This window comes from Physella acuta, unplaced genomic scaffold (genome assembly GCF_028476545.2).
Source record: "Physella acuta isolate Inbredline_101_S28 unplaced genomic scaffold, ASM2847654v3 ptg001368l, whole genome shotgun sequence".
NCBI lineage: Eukaryota > Metazoa > Mollusca > Gastropoda > Physidae > Physella > Physella acuta.
Genome location: NW_026732883.1, coordinates 246273 through 262708, shown reverse-complemented (window position 1 = coordinate 262708; position 16436 = coordinate 246273). Strand labels below are relative to the sequence as shown.

Genomic DNA, 16436 nt, shown 5'->3' with positions numbered 1-16436 from the left:
AGCGTCGTATGATTTACATACAAAACCACGTCATATGTGAGTTAAACAAATTTACAGCGAAACGTTTCCACTCAATCTCTGGTTTACAAGAATACTTACCACAGGCAACGTGTTTTTTTCCCAAAATAAAGATGATTTATAACTTTTATGTTAGCTTCTTTACAAACAACAGAAATACTAATACAGAAAAACAGAGTTCAGTAATATATTACATATATCTGAACCACGCCTTCTAACATATATTGAAAGTAACAAAACTAATTTACTAAAATATATTTCCCCAATACATACCTTGGAGTAACATGTCTTAGGTGGAACGACTCTAAACTCCACGTTTGCAAAACTAAACATCTATTTAAAATGAGTTTAAGTTATGTTTTTAATAAAAATAATTGTATAGACTTCTTTTTGCACAGCCAGTCTCGAGTTACACAAGGCCTCAAGTGATGCTCATCATGCGAAGAGGACAAAACGAAATTCAAACAACTCAAACATCTAACATTTTTCTAACACGTACAGATGTGAATTACACATTACAATTTAAAAAAGACATTGGATTATCTTACCAGATTTTGTCTTGTTGAATTGGGTACACATTTAAAAAAAAATAATAACCTACCTTTAGTGATCTTTTAAAAGCTTGACTTGTCTACAATAAAATGACTCACACCTACATATAAACCGGTATTATGAGATGCGACGTTACTATGGGGAAAAATATTTTTGTGATAAGTTCTTTGTTTTAAAAATCTTTTTTTGTAACAAGAACAGCTTTTCTCTGCCCATGCAGTAGGATGATATACTTCAAGTAATTGTAATCTGCACCAAACGCTAGCTTGACATTCATATTTACAAAGTTTATCCAATCATAACCGTTGTATAGTTTAGATTTAAAAGTGGGTTAAGTGAATTCAGAAAATGTAACCTGAAACCATAACATTAGAAATGTTAAACTCAAGGTCAGATTGAGTGACGTACACAGCACATACTTGTGCAGTCTAGGGTAACTGTAAAGGGTCTGAATAAAAGACAACTACACTTCCGGTAGTCAATTGTGCACTAGCAGCAGTGCTAAAATCTTAAAGTGTCGTTTTCGGGAAGCGACATTGACTTTGGAATACCGGAGGGACATTTATTTACCAGTTTGTTGAATTGTCAATGCAATTCATTTTTATCATAAGCTTTTCTAGTCTACAATGTTAATTTTTTTGTTTGTTTGTGGGTTTGTCGCAAATCTTGTAACTCAATTTTTACCCCAATTCTAACGCAGCGATTTTTTTCATGCTTTCATCAACATCAAATCTTTTACACATTTTTGCATCCAATGGTTTTAATACAGAAACCGTTCGTTTTATTATTTTAAAACAATTGCTTTTTATCATACATTTTTAAATATTTGTTTTATAAAAACAAAACGTGAACCAAACTAGCACATGAGAATATGACTGAATTCCTTGGATAATGCACCCCCGCGGCTGTCGGTCGCCACTACTTCCCTCCACACCCCCAACCCCCATGGACCCATCAACATTTAACAGTGTGTATGCAAACTTAAATCAGAGCTCCAGTGCGTCTGTTCGTGTCTTGTTGAATAAAAAAAATTAGTTATCTCGCGAATCTAGGGCAGTATTTCCTGTTGTGACGCTAAAACACGAACAATGATATTGAGAAAAAAATTAAATGAAATGTAGATCTAAGTACAGTTTACAGTTCTTGATGGCATACATTTTAAAACAGGAAAATGTGACATTTTTACAAATCTTCTAAACCAATATTACGTAATATAATTTTTCTAGTTCTCTTTACAAATTATCTCCATACCCAAACAACGACAAAACAATAACGATTAACATCATTTTTGGATAAATTGCTTGTAGCATCTTTATTTAAAATAATTTCAAATACTTGTAAGTCTTTTATGTCAGCCTCTTTTAAAAAAATAAGCAGCAGAAACAAGAATACAGAAAAACAAAGTGCAGTAATATTTTATATATCTCTGTACGATGCTTTCTAACATTAGATGAAAGGTAAAATAAATAACTAAATTACTAAAAATATTTCTCCAAACGCTGAAGAGAGGGAATTTAAATTTAAAGCTGTTACTAAGTAATTTACTCACCTAATTGGGGAAGAAAGCTGTAATTAAATAATAATCAATACAGTAATAACAGTTTAAATAGTAACAATTTTTATGCGATCATGCCACGATGTATGGGACGGCATGGCCTAGCGGTAGAGAGCTATACTAGTAACCCAAAAAAACTTACAACTTACAAAAACAAACCAACAAATGAGTTTAATTAAGATCACCGTTATATTCCACTATCACTTTTTATTATTTTAATGTCAAATAAAAACAAAACGTAACCAAAAATTATTCAAATAGTTAAGACTGTGAAATAATTAAAAAAATGACCCAAATAAAAATTCTTCAGAGAGTAATTAAAAACACCATAAAGTAAATGAAGATGTACATCTTGGTCAGTTTTTTCCTATTTGTTAAGCAAGATGCATTTAAATGCTTTACTACTCCCATTAATTGATACCTTGCAATACACCAACACTACATCAAATGCTACTAATGGGCACTAAATTTATTATACAAACCCATTTTTTATATATTCACTGGTAAGTTATATGATTAAAAAATAAACACTATGCTTCTGTATGCAAGTAGTAAAGCTAGAAGTAAAATTCTGAGGTTTGTTTCATTGAGCACGGCAGCGTTTCCTGTATCGCCTAAAGCTGTATTGCCGCCTGCAACTGGGTAGAAGGCTTGTGTGGCGATCCCACAGTTATTGTTCCTGTTCCTGGACATCAACACGTAGCCGGAATCGCCCCATCCGGTGCCCCAACTAAAAAAAGAAGAATATATTTAATGAGAGTATAGAATAGTAGTATATTAGGTCACTTTTGGTTATTATTTTTGGCGCAGGTGGGGAGGCGCAGGTACAATGACATATAGTAAAATACTCGGAGGCGCAGGCGCAGCCTGCCGCAGCCTGGTACAATGACATATAGTAAAATACTCCCAGCCTGGCGCATCGCAGGGTGAGCAGGATGCGCAGCCTGGTACAACGACATATAGTAAAATACTACGCCAACTGGGGTTGGCGCAGGTGGTGGGGAAGTAGGTCACCTTTTGGTGACCTTGTGACGTAATCATTGACCTTGTGACGTAATTAGTGACTTTGTGACGTAATCATTGACCTAGTTACGTAATTTTAATGCGTTTTTTAAATTAGTTTTAATGAGTTTTTAAAATTTTAATTAATTTTTATTATCGAGTTACGTAATTTTAATGTGTTTTTATTACGTAATTGTTTAATTTGTTTGATTTAAATTGTTTAATTTGTTTGTTTACTTGTTGTTTGATTTAATTACTTTGTTTATATTGTGTAATTTTTATTAACGAGTTACGTAATTGGATTTTAATTTTTAAATTTTAAATTTTATTTTATAATTAGTTTAATTTGTATTAACGAGTTACGTAATTGGATTTTAATTTTTTTAATTTTTAAATTTTTAAATTTTATTTTATAATTAGTTAAATTATTATTAACTAGTTACGTAATTTGATTTTAATTACTTTGTTTAATTTATTTATTTGATATATTTCTTTTCTCTGATGTATGGTATTTTAAAATAAAAGACTAACACTAGCCGTGTACTAGAACATTCATTAAAGATAACGATCAGGCGACAGCTGTGTTACTTATCGAGCCGCGATCCTTTGTTGACACACGCTGAGCGGTTTTTAATGGGGTTTATATTGATTCCACCCACGGGCCATCAAATGATGGCCTACCTAATTAAATTTGGTCACGCCTCGTGGGTTTATGCGTTGTTCGCCGACCCGATCACAGCAGGGGTTCCGCGTTTAATCGAAAGAGCTAAGTGGTTAACCACAAAACCCGCGTTAAGTGTGGGAACATCTGTTACCATGACACGCGCCTCGTAGTGATTAATGGGTTTTATATTGATCCCACCCACGGGACATCACAGCATGATGTCCCACCTAATTAAATTTTGTTAGGCTTCACCGAGTTTCCCTGTTTGGTTTGATAGGTCATGATAATTAACGACGTACATTAAGTGCCTCTCCGCGAAGCACGTAGGTCATTATGCAACAGCTGTTGTGCGACAGCTGGTGGTGTAATTACGCTGCCCAACCGTATAAATGACCGCGAAAATTGTGTTCTAATCACTTCAACTTTGGACTTCGAACCAAACTTCACCGCGACTTATCCAGCCTGCGACCTCTGTTGACTCCCGAGACTAACCCACGCCAGCTTTACCAATCACAACATCTACCTAAACAACCACGGACCGCACTCTGTGGGTGTTTATTCTATTAAAGGTAAGGATAATATTACTTTTGTGTTAAGGAAGCTAACCTCTTTTAATTAAACCTTTTTCTAAATACGTAGTCACAGGTATTTACTTTAGTTTTGTATCATACACCAAGGTAAGGTTAATAGTACGTATTGTTTTAAGGGCGCTAACCCTATTAAAATCAAATCTTATTAAATAAGTACGCACATGTATTTAATTTTGTATCGTACACCGAGGTAAGGTTAATAGTACGTATTGTTTTAAGGGAGCTAACCCCCATTCAAATACCTTTTAATTAATTACTTTACTTTTGTATCGCACACCGAGGTAAGGTTAATAGTATGAATTATCCTTTACATAACCTTTAAATAAATATGTATCTAAATAAGTAGTCAATTGAATTTTCTTTTTAGTGTACAACCGACACAACTGTTCCATCGACTGACCCTATTGAGCTACCTACCCATCCCTGAGGCATCCACTGAACCAAACGTTCCAACTACATCCAACTACACCACTTCGGATCTCCACATACAGTTAACTACACGTTCAGCTTAGACGTTCAAACCCAGAGGTACGTTTCAATTTTCAATTTTGTTTTAAGTATGTTTTTTATTTTATGATTTTTTTTTATGTATTTATTTTTATTCTACAGTCAGCGACCTACCCAAGCATCCAACAGTTCCACACACTCAACACTTCGTCAACAAAACAAGATGCAAACCACCCAACCTACCAGCCAGCCAGCCATCAGGCGCTTCACATGCGAGATCTGCGACCGGGTCTTCACCCGCAGAAACGATTTGACAAGGCACCAAGACTCTGCACACGGACGACAAAGACATCCCTGCACAACATGCGGGAAAGTATTTACACGACTTGACAATTTGACAAGACACTTTACGAAAGCACACAACAACCAAACATCACCGACCGACACCCCATCAGCGACCAACAGACAAACACACCAACCCACATTAGTGACCGATAGAAAAACACACCAACCCACATTAGTGATCGACACACATACTGTCCAACTCCCATCAGCGAGCCAAACAGTTCGTACCGCGACCAACACTAGCCCTTTAAAACGACATACGACGTATGAGGACATAACAAACAACAAACGAGTAAAAACTAACAATGACAGTAACGTTAATTCACACACCACTATTTTTCCTGTAGACGACCTTAGGGGAGATGCAGTAGACTTACACCCGACCACAGACAAACCTTCACCCACATGCCTTCTTACAGACATTCCTGACTTTATTAAACATAATCACGCCATTAACATGTTACAACAGGATTCAAATTCAAAACCCTACACAGACAATTTTTCCTTTTTTAGATGTTTAGCCACACATTTAGGAGCATCCATAATAAATCTTAGAAAGCCAACATTAAAACTCGCGAAACAGTGGCAAGCGCACCAAGGTCTCGGGACCTTGGATAATTTTAGCGGGGTTAGGTTGGTCGAAATTCCCCTCTTAGAGTCCTGTTTTAGTGTAAATATAGAGATTTTTGAATTTGACGAAAACCAGATCCTTTCTCCGAAACTTAGAAGTCGTGATAGGTTTAGGGAGACTGTGTATCTTTTATTTTTTCAAAATCAGTTTATGTACATTAATAATATAGGTGGGGCGGGTCACTCTTTCGCGTGTTCTGTGTGTAACAAATTATGGCCCACCGTTCAACAATTGAACAGACACGTGAAAGGGTGTAATGGGGGGAAACCCGTAGATAGGTATAAGGGAGGGGTTTATCACACACAGCAAACAATCTGGGAGTTTTTAGCGTCCTACGGGTTAGATGTAAATAGTAACTTTGTTTACCCCTTCCGAGCAACTTACGATTTCGAATGCTATTTCGACCATACCGAGTTACCCCCGTTAGGTAGAGTTACAAAAAGCGTAGCCAAACACGTGCCTTTGTCTTGCTCTGTCGCCTCAAACGTAGATGGGTTCGTCGAACCCATCTGTTTTATTTCGACTGGTGACCCTCAAGAATTAGTGACTAGAGTTATTGACAGACTCCACATAATCGCCGAGGCAGCTTATGGAATTTTGAAAAAACAGTTCGAGCCTGTTTTTAAGCAAATCAGGAAGTTATTTCCACCTCAAGCTAGGGGTAGTGAAAATAAGTCGAACGACAAAGGGTTTGATAGGTTTCTTAGCGGTAGATTAGACGAGTATTTGCGACAAATGCCGGTTATAGGGTTTAATTCAGGAAAATATGATATAAATCTCGTTAAGCCGTATTTTATTCAGTACTTTTTAGCTTATTCAAACACAGAAGAGGGGTTAGAGGAGGGACCTAGAGCTAGTTGTAACGATGACGAAGACGACGTAGAAGATAAACAAACACCGTTTAAATATGTAGTTAAAAGAAATAATAATTTTATGTGTATATCAACAAATAAATTAAAGTTCTTAGATATAGTTAATTATCTAGCACCGGGGTTTAGCTATAGTAAATACCTTGCCGCGTATAATGTTAAAGAGACCAAGGGATTTTTTCCGTACGAATATGTAAAAAATTTAGCCGTCTTAGATGAAACGTGTTTACCTCCGCATTCGGCCTTTTTTTCATCATTAAAAAATTGTAACATTTCAGTCGAGGAGTACGCGACGTGTAGCCAAATTTGGTTAGAGAAGGGGATGCAAACTTTTAAAGATTATCTTATTTGGTATAACAATATCGATGTAAAACCGTTTATCGAAGCGCTCGAGCAGCAAACTAATTTTTACAAAAATTTAGGGGTTGATATTTTTAAAGACGCGATTTCTGTCCCAGGGGTAACCTTAAAATACTTATTTAAAACACTTCCCGAAAACGTTTCTTTTTCTTTGTGTTCCGAGCGCGAATCAGAGTTACATAAAACAATCCGAAATAATATCGTAGGGGGCCCCTCCATTATTTTTCATAGACATCACGAAAAGGGTGAAACGTTCATTAGGGGGAATAGTAAAAAGTTGGTACAGGCAATTAAGGGGTACGACGCGAACGCGCTTTATTTATGGTCTTTAATGCAAAAAATGCCGACGGGATTTCCGATTATTAGAAATAGTGAGGAGGGGTTTAGACCGCGTAAAGCGAATCATTATGGGGAACAGGCCTTTCAGTGGTTATCGTGGGTTTCAAAAACACAGGGGGTAACTTTAAAAACCGCGTTTAACGGGGGCGAAGTTAGCTTAGGATCCCGCCATATAAGAGTAGACGGGTGGGACGCGAACACTCGAACCGTTTATCAGTTCCATGGCTGTCTCTTTCATGGACACCCTGACTGCCCCTTAACTAAAGACAGAACAGTAAACCCCATTAGTAACAGACCCTTGACTGATTTATTTAAAAAGACAAACGAAATTACGAAGTACCTTACCGAGACTGTTGACGTTAAAGTCGTAGAAATGTGGGAATGTGAGTGGGGGAACCAGAAAAAAATGAACCCAACTATTAAAGACTATTTAAACTCTATTGACAAATCACAAAAGACACCGACACCGACCTATGGTAAGAAATGGCCCCTGACTGAAAAACAGATCATCGATTCTGTTTTAGACGACTCGTGTTTTGGTCTGATAGAATGCGACATTAAAGTACCGGATAGTTTAAGAGAACATTTTAGTGAGATGACACCGATTTTTAAAAATACGGACGTTACGCGCGATGACATCGGACCGTTTATGAGACAATACGCGATCGATAACAACTTATTAACTAGCGGTAGACGGACTTTAATCGGTAGCTTTACAGGGGAGAAAATTTTATTAGCGACCCCCCTTTTAAAGTGGTATTTAAATCATGGGTTGGTGGTAACTAAAATTTATCAAGTCGTTGAGTATAATCCGGTTTCCTGTTTTAAGACATTTGGGGATACAGTTTCAGACGCGCGAAGAAAGGGGGACATAGACGATAAATACGCGATAACTAGTGAAACAATGAAATTGTTAGGAAACGCGGCATATGGTAAAACTTTGACGGATAAAACACGACATGCGGACATGACCTACTGTAGGGCTAGGGATATAGGGGATTGTATCAATAATCCGCGCTTTAAAAAAATGACAAAACTTACCGACGATGTTTACGAAGTAGAAACGTTAAAAAAGAAGATAGTTTGGGATCTCCCTCTTCAGATAGGCTTTTTCGTTTATCAGTACGCAAAACTTAGAATGTTAGAATTTTATTATGACTTTATAGACAAATATATAGATAGAACCGACTTTCAGCTATGTGAGATGGACACGGACAGTTTATACTTAGCCTTAAGTACCGATGATTTGATAAAAACCGTTAGACCGGGACTAGAACACGAGTTTTTTGACATTTACGATAAATGGTTCCCCTCAGAAGTATGTGACTCACATAGACCACAATTTATAAGCGGCAAAGGCACGGTAGATAGTCATTGTCTGGGGTGTAGGGCTAGGAAAATTTATGAAAAGAGAACACCGGGGTTGTTTAAATTAGAATATGAAGGGGATGGGATGGTATCTTTATGTAGTAAGACGTACCACTGTTTTGGCGAGTATAATAAAACATCAACCAAGGGATTATCTAAAAATCACAACACACTAGGCAAAGAATCTTTCATGCAGGTCCTCACAACAAAGGAACCAAGTGGTGGGACAAACACAGGGTTCCGAGCATACAACACGGGGATATACACTTACACCCAACACAGAAACTCACTTTCTTACTTTTACATTAAAAGACAAGTAGACGCAGACAATGTCACAACATCTCCCCTAGACATATAAGACCTTTTAGTTTACCAACCGTGACTTTAACGAGACTTTACTGTAAATATGTAAATAAGACAGAACCATGACTGTATGCTGATGGGGTTGTTTTTATTCAATAAAAAAACTTATTATATAAACGGTCTTTTTTAAATGATTGATGTAAGTTATTGTTTTGTTACTTGTCCCTGAAAGTTATGTAACTCGGTATCGTGTATAAGATGTATGACTGGATCAAAATCAACCATTTAACCCATCCAACTTTGAAGTCTTGCGCGGTCAAAACGTCTGTGTCTGTTATACACCGCAAACCAAACTTTTTTCAGTCAAACCAAAAAGCTCTCTCACACACACAAACACACACACACACACACACACACACAATCACAAAACGAACTTGTAAAGACAAAAACAATATTGCATCGGGAAAATTTCACCGACCCTAGTATAAACCAGCCACCAACCGACTCTAAGACATGGATGGACCGAATTTGAAACCTGTCTTGTTGAAAACTTCATCGACCCGAGTATGAACTCACACACACTCACACTCAAACACACACACACACACACACACACACACGCACAAAGCGAACTTGTAAAGACAAATAATATTGCCTCGTTGAAAACTTCACCGACTCTAGTATGAACACGGCCCTTAATCAATAAAAAATTATTGATTTGTACTTTAGAATGATTAGATTGAATGATATGTATGCTAACGTCATATCATATTTAGTTTATACATCATTATTTTGGTGAAATTTAAATGTAGACATTTTAAACTGTGTGTCATTTGACACGACGTACTATAACGTTGTTGATTTTTAAAACTTGAAGTTTAAAATCTTAAGCAAATTTACCACCACCTTACCACCACCTTACCACCACCTTACCACCACCTTACCACCACCTTACCACCACCTTACCAACACACTACCACCACCTTACCACCACCACCTTACCACCACCTTACCACCACCTTACCACCACCTTACCACCACCACCTTACCACCACCTTACCACCACCTTACCACCATCACCTTACCACCACCTTACCACCACCACCACCTTACCACCAGCTTACCACCAGCTTACCACCACCACCTTACCACCACCTTACCACCACCTTACCACCACCCGCTTGGTAACAGGTGTTCCCACACTTAACGCGGAGAGGCACTTAATGTACGTCGTTAATTATCATGACCTATCAAACCAAACAGGGAAACTCGGTGAAGCATAACAAAATAAAATTAGGTGGGACATCATGCTGTGATGTGCCGTGGGTGGGATCAATATAAAACCCATTAATCACTACGAGGCGCGTGTCATGGTAACAGATGTTCCCACACTTAACGCGGGTTTTGTGGTTAACCACTTAGCTCTTTCGATTAAACGCGGAACCCCTGCTGTGATCGGGTCGGCGAACAACGCATAAACCCACGAGGCGTGACCAAATTTAATTAGGTAGGCCATCATTTGATGGCCCGTGGGTGGAATCAATATAAACCCCATTAAAAACCGCTCAGCGTGTGTCAACAAAGGATCGCGGCTCGATAAGTAACACAGCTGTCGCCTGATCGTTATCTTTAATGAATGTTCTAGTACACGGCTAGTGTTAGTCTTTTATTTTAAAATACCATACATCAGAGAAAAGAAATATATCAAATAAATAAATTAAACAAAGTAATTAAAATCAAATTACGTAACTAGTTAATAATAATTTAACTAATTATAAAATAAAATTTAAAAATTTAAAAATTAAAAAAATTAAAATCCAATTACGTAACTCGTTAATACAAATTAAACTAATTATAAAATAAAATTTAAAATTTAAAAATTAAAATCCAATTACGTAACTCGTTAATAAAAATTACACAATATAAACAAAGTAATTAAATCAAACAACAAGTAAACAAACAAATTAAACAATTTAAATCAAACAAATTAAACAATTACGTAATAAAAACACATTAAAATTACGTAACTCGATAATAAAAATTAATTAAAATTTTAAAAACTCATTAAAACTAATTTAAAAAACGCATTAAAATTACGTAACTAGGTCAATGATTACGTCACAAAGTCACTAATTACGTCACAAGGTCAATGATTACGTCACAAGGTCACCAAAAGGTGACCTACTTCCCCACCACCTGCGCCAACCCCAGTTGGCGTAGTATTTTACTATATGTCGTTGTACCAGGCTGCGCATCCTGCTCACCCTGCGATGCGCCAGGCTGGGAGTATTTTACTATATGTCATTGTACCAGGCTGCGGCAGGCTGCGCCTGCGCCTCCGAGTATTTTACTATATGTCATTGTACCTGCGCCTCCCCACCTGCGCCAAAAATAATAACCAAAAGTGACCTAATATACTACTTAGAATAACTAAACTAGACAACTCAATGAAAAAGTAAGCAATGAGGGCCAAGGGAGACGTGGAGGCAGCTGGCAGAGGTAGGACTGTTATGGGGGACTACCAAGTTAATTGCCGGTGACCGACAACAGTGGAGGGAGCTTTCTGAGGCGGCCCATGTGTCTGGGGCACAGATAGGAAAAGATTATGAAAAAAATAACTCTCCGTGATGTTTTCGTTTTAATGTTCAACTTGCCTGTTTTTGACAATCCAGTAGTCCATGCCATTCGAACGGCCGTAGCCTACTACAAGAACGGCGTGTGTCAGGCGTGTAGAACTACAAGATGCCGAGTATAACACACCAAACTTGTAGGATTTAAACTCAAGAGGTCTTGAATCTATTGCCACACTGACAGGCCCGACCTGGATAAGGATTATGTTTTAAGTATTAATCTAATCCTGATAAATACTATCAATTCATTGTTTTGGAAATTACAAGTGTACGCCTTTAAAATTGCACACAACTTTATTAAACTTGACTTATAAACACACCGTAGCAACCGCTTCTTTCAGAGCGTCCTCGTCTCCAGCAGGCAGGCAGGCATAACCTGTCATGGTGGCTCCAATAGAGTTCTTGCTGAATTTGCATAGTCCTTGCTACCAAAAATAACGGAGAAATATTCTTTTATTCAGTGGGATGGAGACTTTAGCAATTATTGGAGAGAGGTTAAGGGGGGGGGGGGGTGGGGTTTACAACTTCCGCGCTATAATAACATGAAATGAAAATTATAAATTTATGTATGTCTTGTTTTTGTATTTTAAAAAATACGTAGCGGTGCAGTGTACTGCAAGATGTTAATGTGAACTTTGTGGCTGGAAATAGCTCAAAGAGTATAATGTTTTACGGGAACTAAAATTTCTGTATTTGTAGATAAACATTTCAAAATCTCAATCAATCATAAAATTGTTAAAATAAAATACAAAATTAAATAAACATTTAAAAGTTAAAGTTTTTATATTTTTAAATTAAATGGGATTGGTGAAGGATGCAGGCTGTATTAAGGTTATGTGAGATTGTGTAGCCTATTCAGTTGTTAGTTGTCGTCGAGCGGTCAGTACAACTCTACAATGTTATGACTACGCCACCCACGCACAACTGATGGACAGGAAGACTGACAGCAGCATGATAAACAGTACTCACACACGTAACTAACAACCAAAACGTGCCTTTGGGGCGACACATTTATTTATTAATACCATTTTAAAAGTTCAGTTTATCTATACAAGACTAGATCCAATTCACCCACTTGTTACCTTCGGTGTATAAGGATATGAATCAGCCGTGTTAATGCCCTTGTTATCGATTATGTATCTGAAAGCCTGGTCGATATTGCCTCCTTCACATCCATCGTTACCTGTGAGAAAATGTATTCCATTTGTCCATAAGTACAAGTAACATCTCCTCAAGTTTCATTCGTTTACATTCACTCTTTTAAATGGCATTTTAATATAATGTATAAAGAATTTAATTTTTTTTTTGTAAATGTATCAAATAATAGTTTTAACTGAGACTCAAATAGTGTGTACACAATATCCATTTTGAATAATTTAAAAATTAAACTTGTAAAATAAGTTATCATTTGTGTGTTTATCCTAGTAGATTGGTAATGCTTTCGGGGGCTAATAAGTACACATCGTACGAAGTCAGAGATCAAATCTGCCATAGTCTGGTAATGAATGATCTTGTGAAGCCAACGAGCCCTTCTTATGCGTGCGAGAAAAAGCTTAGTAAGCAAAGTACAGTGGTAATTTTAGAATTAAATTGGTACCCGAATTCTAACTAGCTCTACTGCATTTTACAATATCATTTTGCCTTTTCTGCTTCATGTATTGAACTAAAGCTTTAGTTCGAATATAATTTACCCCATTCAGCTGAGCAGTCAACAAGATTGGACTCCGACAGGTTGACCAACTTCCCCGTGGCTTTATAGTGCTGACCCTCAAGTGACCCCACTGCTGAAAATGCCCAGCAGGATCCACATAGTTCCTGGTTCTTGACAGGTGTGACGTAACCCTTTGGGCGCCAATCAACGGCTTCCGGCAATGTGATATTTGGTGTTCTTTTGAAAACCATGGAACAGTGTGTTGGTTCATCTTCTTCGTAGAAATCGTTATCTTGGTATAAAATCGAAGGGTCCTAAAAATGACATTGTTCAGACGGAAATTATGAGATTCCTTTAAGACATAGAAGCAGAACATGCTACGCCAAAGATTCCAAGACATTAACGTTTCATTCTGAAAACTTAAAAGTAAAATACAATTATTCGAACTATATTAAAGTAAAGAGATCATTTATTTCTTCATTAAAATAAAAAATCATTCAATCCTTCAAAAGCTAAAGCCTAAAAAACAAAACAAAAAACACCATAAAACGGTAAAAAAAAACCTATTAAAAAACCCAAAAAACCTGTTTAAAAATAATTTTAAAAAAATTAATAAAAAAAAAAAAAAAACCCATCTAAATAAATAAATAACCAAATAACCAAATAATCAAATAACTAAAAAAAAAAATAAAAAAATTAAAATCTTAAGAACTAGATAACTGGATAACTAAATAATTAAAGTAAACTTGTCCTTACCTGATCGGCAAACTAGTTCTTACCTCATCAGCAAACTAGTTCTTACCTCATCAGTTAACTGGTTCTTACCTCATCAGTAAACTGGTTCTCGCCTAATGTGTAGTTCTCCAAAGAACGAGCAAACCTCGCGTTATGTTTTTCTATAAGTTCCACGTTTGATCTCCAGATCTCTCTCTTGATACGCTCCAAATGTTCCGGGTAGTTTTTGTTGTGTTTTTGTTTGTACAGCTCCCATCTTTCTTGTGTCGTAGCTGCAGCCATAGCTAGACATGCAGCTAGCAGGAGACATGCGGTATTCATCTGAAACAGTACACAGTTGTTATTTATGATACATTTTATACTTCTGATATACATTTATGTATACTAGCTGCATAGAACTCGGAACTTATAAGTTTAGCAACCATGATCTTAACCGACCCGACCACGTCGTAAACAATTATAACATTGAAAGCCCGTTGATTTATCTTAGTGTCTTATCTAACCCAGCCGTACACGACCCACCCCCTTGTCACACACACACTTTCGACCACCACTTCTAAACATACCACTCAGTGTTTCTTTTAAACATTTTTCTCCGGGTGGCGGGAACTGGATAAATTATATATTTCGTTTATCTATCGATCTGTCTATATAACTAGCGTACCCGTCCCCGCGCATTGTCTGACAAAATTTATGAGAAGCATTTTCATCAATGCGTTACCAATCCTGTATTCTTAGACGTGAGACCTTTTTTTTTTTCTAAAACTGAGTTTAAATTTAAATGTAAACAATGCCTGCGCTTGAATCATGTTTATCGGGGCGCGGGTTTACCTACCGCATGAAAACCTTTAGTGTACGTTAATCACTCACTGTAAATCCGTAAACAATTCGGTGACCACCCAAGTGTCAGGAACGCAGAGGGGCGCTCTCGAGATCGTCTAAAAACAGATAACGAAAATGTACAGAAGTATTTTCTCACGTTACAAAGTTATTTTTAGAAGTGTGATTTTTATTTTTAGATTTGAATGAATAATAAGTAAGTTAGATGCCTATATTTCTTTACCCTTCGAAATCATGTTTTTTTCTGGGTCAGTTAACAACACATATTTTTTTAAACAACAACAACTGGTTTAATATACTTTCGTTTCTTAAGTTAGTAAGACATTTGACACATTTAAGAATGTGTAGTATTTCCAGTTTAAGAAAAACGGTTAGTTTGTCAAACATTTGTAAGATACATTTACTTTACCTTCAAGTGTCCTTCTTGCTTGTAGTGACACTAAAAGACTGTTTGAGACGATGTTTTTCTAAAGAAATTAAATCAAGCTGCTCCACAAACTGAGTTAAATGAACACACTACTGGATTCTGGAATCGGTGAAAACTAGATACGCCTAACGCTAGTCTGAAATTCTCATTCAGTCGAGTTTATCCAATCGTTGTCGTTATATTACTTTCAATTTTAAAGTAGGTTACCTAAGTTCTTGGAAACTGAAATGCAACCACTACAAGGTCAAGTTAAATGGTGACAAATCAAATTGGAAAACCCGTTGATCTAACCCACTGCTTTCTACCCCTATCGCGTCTTGTTGAATACATGTGTTGTAATCATCAAGATTACCTGGCGCGACCCATTCGACACGCATACTAGGCTCGGAAAAATATTTTTCATTGTGGTACTTCCATATGAAAAGAGATTGCCGTATTTTTTGTACAGCTGTTATTATTCTCGCGTCTCAGCCACAGCTAGTCATGGCGTCCCAGCCATAGCTAGTCATAGCGTCTCAGCCACGGCTAGTCGTGGCGTCTCAGCCACAGCTAGTCATGCCCCCCCCCAGCCACTGCTAGTTATGGCGTCTCAGCCACAGCTAGTCAGGCGTCCCAGCCATAGCTAGTCATAGCGTCTCAACCACAGCTGGTCATGGCCTCCCAGTCACAGCTGGTCATGGCCTCCCAGCCACAGCTAGTCATGGCGCCCCAGCCACAGCTAGTCATGACGTCCCAGTCACTGCTAGTTATGGCGTCTCAGCCATAGCTAGTCAGGCGTCCTAGCCATAGCTAGTCATAGCGTCTCAGCCACGGCTAGTCGTGGCGTCTCAGCCACAGCTAGTCATGGCGTCCCAGTCACTGCTAGTTATGGCGTCTCAGCCGCAGCTAGTCATAGCGTCCCAGCCACAGCTAGTCATGGCCTCCCAGCCACAGCTTGTCATGGCGCGTCCCAGTCACTGCTAGTTATGGCGTCTCAGCCAAAGCTAGTCATGGCGTCCCAGTCACTGCTAGTTATGGCGTCTCAGCCAAAGCTAGTCATGGCGTCCCAGCCACAGCTTGTCATGGCGCGTCCCAGCCACAGCTATTCATGCACTCGTGTCCCAGCCACAG

General features: G+C 37.6%; 1 protein-coding gene across 2 annotated transcripts; it reads right to left on the bottom strand.

The window, feature by feature from the left end:
• Positions 1-1869: 1869 nt before the first annotated feature.
• Positions 1870-15624, bottom strand: LOC131927063 (procathepsin L). Of its 2 annotated transcripts, XM_059282722.1 has the most exons (8): positions 15309-15624; positions 14930-14997; positions 14150-14380; positions 13365-13638; positions 12756-12856; positions 11994-12098; positions 11698-11864; positions 1870-2855 (listed from the first exon to the last, which is right to left on the bottom strand). In XM_059282722.1, the coding sequence occupies exons 3-8, from the start codon at positions 14378-14380 to the stop codon at positions 2642-2644; spliced, it is 1092 nt and encodes a 363-aa protein (XP_059138705.1). In that variant the 5' UTR covers positions 14930-14997; positions 15309-15624; the 3' UTR covers positions 1870-2641. The 2 variants fall into 2 exon arrangements, with proteins under 2 accessions (XP_059138705.1, XP_059138704.1); XM_059282721.1 differs by lacking the exon at positions 14930-14997 and having other exon boundaries at positions 15309-15623.
• Positions 15625-16436: the final 812 nt, after the last annotated feature.